General features: G+C 37.4%; 3 protein-coding genes across 3 annotated transcripts; 2 read left to right on the plus strand and 1 right to left on the minus strand.

The window, feature by feature from the left end:
• Positions 1–471: 471 nt before the first annotated feature.
• Positions 472–4,206, plus strand: NESG_02258 (uncharacterized protein; the record flags this gene model as incomplete). Its single annotated transcript, XM_053049867.1, has 1 exon — positions 472–4,206. One exon carries the CDS (start codon positions 472–474, stop codon positions 4,204–4,206), a length of 3,735 nt encoding a protein of 1,244 aa, XP_052904038.1.
• A 251-nt stretch (positions 4,207–4,457) lies between these two features.
• NESG_02259 (uncharacterized protein) lies at positions 4,458–4,823 on the minus strand (the record flags this gene model as incomplete). The annotated part of the gene is made up of 1 exon (XM_053049868.1): positions 4,458–4,823. The coding sequence occupies one exon, from the start codon at positions 4,821–4,823 to the stop codon at positions 4,458–4,460; it is 366 nt and encodes a 121-aa protein (XP_052904039.1).
• Positions 4,824–5,589: 766 nt separating this feature from the next.
• Positions 5,590–6,717, plus strand: NESG_02260 (uncharacterized protein; the record flags this gene model as incomplete). Its single annotated transcript, XM_053049869.1, has 1 exon — positions 5,590–6,717. A coding segment is annotated over one exon (1,128 nt), but the record flags the coding sequence as incomplete, so codon positions are not given.

Below are 6,717 nucleotides of genomic sequence, written 5' to 3' on the forward strand. Positions count from 1 at the left end.
TTTAATATATATATTCAGTATAACCTTTGGCTTGCTGTCCTACAAGATAACTATGTAGCTAGGTATAGCCTGAATTGTGTCTGCATGCCAAGAGCTTTAATAAATAAGCAAGTATGCCATGAGTATGCCATCTGTTCATGAAGTATATAGCTAAAGAATCTTTTATTTAAAGCTGTATCCTTCTCTAGCTTTGAAATTGATTTTTAAATTACTCCTAGCTTGCTTCTACATCTACTTTAGCATTCGTATATATACTGAATATAGTAGCAGGCGATATGCTAGGCCTTATGTAGACAGATGGGCAGCAAGCAGAGAGAACACAACAAAAACAGTGTGCGCCTGCTTGTAGCCATAATAAATTTAAAAAAATGTGGGTTTAGGATATTCGAAAAGTTATATAAAGATATTCCTTATTTATAGAATGTAAAATAAACTTTGAATATTTTGTTTACTCTACAGAACTTTTAAAATATGCAGAGAGAAATGAGCGATATTTTAAATGCAATAACTAAAGAGCAAACGCAGAAGAGTAGCACAATAAAGAAGGAGGCGCAGACAGCACAGCAGCTAATTGAGCAATACAGTGGGAAGGAAAAGGAGTTCTATCAATACATAAAAGAGAAAAAATTGGCACAGCTACCATTTATAAAATCGCTGCAGGAGATACCTGTCAAAAACAGACTATTCTTCCAATCTCTTCAAGTATTGCATAAGCTAATCACGCGAAATAGCATATCACAAGACTTCATTCCATACATTCTGGAAGAGTTTGAGAAGAAAATACAGGCACATCCTGAAGTCCAGCTAAGGGTTTTACAGCTGCTGCAGCCTCTTACAGAAGATCCTCTCTTAGTAAAGGGGTCTAATTTGCAAAAGCTTTTCAAAATAGGCATTCAGCTAATAAAAGCATCTAAAGATGCAGGTGCTTGCAAAATAACTGTATTTTATGTGGTTGAATGTATATTTGAAAGGGTTGGTGCTTTTAATAAAGAAAGCAGCGAAGACTTAGCAAATAAGGAAAGCGCAGAGCAGGATTGCTTGGTAATAATGAAGATTTCACTGGAGGCAGCAAAGGGGCCGGAGATCCTTGGACTAGATCTGCTTCTCACATGTGTTTCCAACAAGTTTTCAAAGGACGCAATAAGCAGCCCTGGAGGCGCTGAGCTCCTTGAAAAAACCATAGATTTTATAATGAAAGAAATTACAGAGAAAGATGCGGCGCGGATAAAAACCGCATTTGCAATATGCATAAAGATACTTACAAATGTCATTATGGATAAGCACGCTGGCTTAAGCATTCTTCTAGAGATAAAGCAGGCAGAAATGCTGCAGGAGAATGAAGTGCTAAAAGAGGAGTTTATATACGCCCTTCCGCATCATATAGTAATGGAGTGCCTAAAAAGCAGTAAAGAGCTATCGGAGGAAATATTTGACCTGGAAAGGGAAGGACCTCTTTTAGATATAATCCGAATAGGGGAGGGGCAAAAGATGTTACTAGCCATACAAGAAAAAGAAAAAAACAATGTTTCCGAAAGTAAGTCACTAAAAATGACAAAAATTGTTGAGATTGCATGCACACTAAAAGACCCCGAGATCCTGCCTTTGTTTATTCCATACTTTATCTATTTGATAGAGAATATAAGCTGTTCTACAGAAACATGGCCTGCACACACACTTTCAAAGTTGAAGAGTGCGGTTGAGAATTTAGTGGATGGCGCAAAGAATGAGCTAGGCATACTGAATATGCTGATTAGATCTCTCTATACTGCAGCAGAAAAGTACCCTCGTGTGTTTTTCAATCTAGCGTTTAAAATTACATTTTTACAATGCAGTACAATGACAGAATGGAAGGAGTTTTTTGCACTTTGTTCGCGCATCCAGGACAGCACACCAGAATTAAACTCGTGGAATAGCTCAATTGAGAGGCTTATGAAGTCAGATCCTGCATGCCTGAGGGTAGCTCTGCAGGGTGGATGTCAAGCTGCAAACATTCCGCTGAGCAGATTTCTTGCTCTTTTCTTTTCTATAGGGCATCGGATAGAGGATTTCCCTTGCGAGGCAATTGAATACATTGAAAAAATCTTTTTTCCAGGAACAGAGACTACAAAAAGCACGGCAGAAGAGCAGGTTGTATATTTCTTTAACGAATATTTCAAAGTAAAATTCACTGAGAAAATACATATAATGATATTTCCAGAGATAGTTCGAATATTCTCGCTGGTGAAGAACCAGAATAGAGACATTTCTCTTGCGAAGACTGTTTTGCAAGCGATCTCTGATGGAATAAAAAGAACGGGAGAAGCGCTTGGGAAGGGATGGGTTAGCCTGTATGAAATGCTTATGGATGCAGCAGAGGAGGAAGATCTTCGGAGGATAGTCTTTGAGACCATTAAAGTCATAACAGAAAGAATGCTGCTATACCTGCCAGATGGTTGTCTTATCTCAACACATAAATTGCTCTGCATGTGCTGCAAGCTTATAATAGAGGACAACATATCCTTTCAGGCGCTTTTCTCGATTAGAGACCTGACTGAGTACATTCATACAGAGAAAGACAAGGTTTCAAGAGAGCAGCAGATTGAAATATTCCACGCAACCATGTGTCTTTTGTGCAGCGTAGGATATGACCAAAGGGATGATGTAAGAGACTCTGCAATTGTTCAGGCGTTTGAAACCATCTACTTCTGCCAAAGACTAGATCTCCTTCCGTGGGACTCTCTTATTACAATATTTTTAAAGCGTCTTCTTTCTGCTGCAGTATATGCGAAAGAAAAAGAAATATACTCCGGAGAGTATGACGAGAAGTCAAGCGACTCTGATGATTTGCCAACTAATGGAACGTGTGTGTGCAAAGGAGTTGGAGGTTGCTTCATCCCGCCATATACTACAGAGAGCCATAATACTGCTAGATCACTTGAAAGCGCAAAAAAGATTCTTTTAGGGGTATCCAGCCTTGTGTTCAACCATTTCGAGGAAATGAAAGAGCATAAAGGCTTTTATTCTCTATGGAAGTACATTGGGCGGATATTTGTCAAGTTCTTTGCAGACCCAAATATGAAAAGCACAGTTATTTTAGCTGCAAGTCCTGGGCTGCAAAGCTCTCTTCCCCCAAAATACCGCCTTTCTCTTTTTGCAACAATCTCTGACATTTGTTTTCTATACACACAAACAGAAGACTCTCTGGAAACACTTGTTGAGATGCTTAAGCAGTCTTACAGGAGTATTCAGCCAGAGAGCAAAAACAGCGAGCATTCCACAGTGTTTTTCAAGACCATTACGCATCTATTGAAAAACAGCACAGTAGAGGAAAACCAAGCGCTTACCTTTCTGGAGTTTGAAGCACTTGAGTCTCTTAAGTCTGAAAGCAGCCAAACAGCTAAAATCAAGGTTCTTTTGGAATGGATACCAATCCCGCACACCCATCCCGAAAAGATATCAGAGCAGTTTGTTGTACAATGCATAGAGCAATTAGAAAAAGAAATTCTCGTGCATAAGGACATCCAGACAGACGAAAGAAGCGAATCCATTCGCATTCTTCTAATGTACCATAAGAAAAAAGACGTCCAGGTGCTGTGCTGGAACCGAGCAATGATATGTCTCCAGAGAATACTTGAACTAGAGGCTCAGAGTGAGGGAATAAGCCACTTAAAGCTGATATCTTGCGAGATATTTGGGCTTCCCTCTGAAGAAATAGATGATATCCACACTTTTCCTAAGCCTGCTATACAAAGCAAAGCTACAGAGCAGCGAATAAAAAAGGAGGAGAGGAGCATACAGGATCATCTGGTGTTTCTTGAGGCGCTGACTGAAATCCTAAAGGATGAAAAGGTTATGGAGGTATACACTGTTGTACGAAATCTCTGGGACTACACGGTGAGAATGAATCTGCACATCCTGCACTTGACCACCACAAAAACGCTTTGCCGCATCCTTACATCAAAGAAAGAGTTGGCGGTGCAGGCAGAGGACTGGATAGACTGCTGTTTACAAAACTACAACGCAAGCACGCGCATAGAAAGATCCAAGCACTCATTTTTCCAGAGGCAGGCTGCTCTCTATGTTTTGCAGCAGATACTTAGCAAAAAAATGCCAATTCCCAAATCAAAGAAATTTCTGCCTGAGCTAATTCTATGCATCTCATCAGATGCCCCGGATGTGTCTACAGTTGCTACAGAAGTACTAGAGTACTTTGTGTCAAATAAATAGATTGTATTTTGGGCATGTCAGTATTAGAAGAATATTATATAGACACTCTGTTTTTAGTGCATCCTATTATTATCTCTAAGCTAAAATAACACCTGCTTCTTTTGGAAAAATTCTGCATGAAGTGGTGAATGCCAGATATAAGGCATATGTCTACTGTTTTTTCATTGCTCCTAGAAATACTTTAGTAATACATATTTTTATAGCATTGTTTATTCTTTTAAAGCGGCAGAAAGATTGAAGAAAGGCCTAGCTCATTCCTTATAGACGGCATCTTTTGTAAGCACTAATGATTTATCTAATCTAGGCAAGCTCATGATGTTTTTAATGTTTTTGAGTATTTTTTCAAACGAATCATTTCCTCCTATGAATCGTCCATTAATAAATACAATGGGGACTGTTTTGTGTCCGTATGTTTTCTGGACTATTTCCCTTAGTTTTGTCAGCAATGGCTCATGATGTCTTTCATTAATTGTCTGTGTAAGATCCGCATATTTGAGCTTATCAATGGTGCTTAAGAATCTAACACAGAAAGAGCATGTGGTTTTAATTGCTGCAAAAATAGGCTTAGCTAGTATTAAGGCCTTAAGTTGCTCCATTTCAGAAGATACCTCTACCATATATACAAATAAAAATATAATTGCAATTATATAATTTCAGTGCTCCATAGGGCCACGCGCATAACAAACCATGCGAAGATACAACCGATTATTTTATTTTTTTTCTTGCGCCAAATGCATAATTAAAATAATCTGCAAGACATCTGATATTGCACAATAATACAGGCCTCCTGGCATGATGCCGCCGCATTCGGACTATTTAGTTACAGCCATTTCACCTGTGCCAAAATGGAAGTGTTTAAATTTTATCTAATTATAGAACTAGAAAATATCTTTTATTAAGATAGAATATCCTATGTAACGCTTTATAGTAAGAAGTGCACTGTATTCTGAAATAGCATATCAATAATGATTGCTGGTTTTCTCTTCCAAATAGAGGGGTTTATGTGATTAGTCTGCTCCTTTCAAGCTTTAGAGAGTCTTAGTGCATGTTTTGCATTCCTTTTTATGGCTTCCCCTGTAAATGTGTCTATTAATTTTCTTTTAGTCTCGTGAAATATAGAGAGAAGAAATCACTGTATTATAGATCGTTCGATCTTCTAGCAATCTTATCAGCTATCTGTGGCTTTAGATCGCTCTATTCGATTAAGCCATCCATGAATAGTTCAGAGTGTTCGATTAAGCCAAGAAGGCACCAATAAAAGCTGTTTGTTAAACTGTACTCCTGATGTATATTATTGGTTGTTTAATAAAATAGTGTATATATACCTCAACTCATCTATAGAGTAGAGTAATGAAAGCAATAGTTAAGTTTTTTATTTATGCTATGACATTGCTAACCATAGGTATAGCTCTTGGCGTATACATATATAACAAAAAAATCCATTTAAAGAAAAATAATCTGCAGGGTAGTGGCTCTACTCCTAAACTGTTAGAAATCCCTTCAACTGTTAATAAAAATAGGGGAAACCCTACAGATCTAACTAATAATAGTACTCCTGCAGATGATTTAAATAATTCACATAAGGACGAAAACTCAAATAGTTCATATGAGGATCAAAGCTCAAATAACGTATATGTGGAACGTGCAGCAGACAGTTCACATGAGGACTGTTCTGAAAATAATCCACATGAGGAACAAAGCTCAAATAGTCTATATGAGGACTGTAATAAAAATAATCCACCTGAGGAACGAAGCTCAAATAGTCTATATGTGGACTGTTCTGAAAATAATCCACATGAGGAACAAAGCTCAAATAGTCTATATGAGGACTGTAATAAAAGTACTTCTGCTAAAATGGAAGAGGATGATAACAAAATGGAATCTAGTGAAAACAACTCTACGCCTAAATCTATAGAAGAACAAAAGCAAGAACAGAAACCAGAGGGTTCTAGTACTACTGTTAATCCGGTCTCAAATTTGTCTGGTAGTGAATCTAGTACCAAAGTCATTACAAAAGATGCTAGTCTAGAAACTATTATGGATACAGAGGTGCTTTCAGAAGAAAATTCCGAAACACAGCAGATTCCTTCAGAAGAAAATCCTAAAAAACAGGACGTGCCTTCAGAAGAAGATGAAGAAAGTGGTATGACTGAAGAAGAGGAGCTTAAAGATATGTTTGGAAAGATATGTACGACATATGGTAATGATTATATACCAGATGACTATATTAGTAACGAAGAAACTCAAAAAAATATTTTAAAGTGCTTTAATGAAGTTGTAATAGAGGAGGATTATAAAGATGACAAGCATAACCACATAACTTTGAAGGATCTTTTAATAGAATTAAGTAAGATACAAGAGAAAAGTAATGATATTTTACCTTTAGGCTTGAGATATGTGTCTTTTAAATGTTCACCTTTATTTAAAGAAGATAAGTATATGCATCGCTTGTTATTGGGCTACTATAACAGGAAAAATGGCTCTCTAGATAAATTAAAAATAGAAGGCTTT

The sequence above is a fragment of the Nematocida ausubeli genome (assembly GCF_000738915.1).
Source record: "Nematocida ausubeli strain ERTm6 chromosome Unknown supercont2.5, whole genome shotgun sequence".
Lineage (NCBI taxonomy): Eukaryota > Fungi > Microsporidia > Nematocida > Nematocida ausubeli.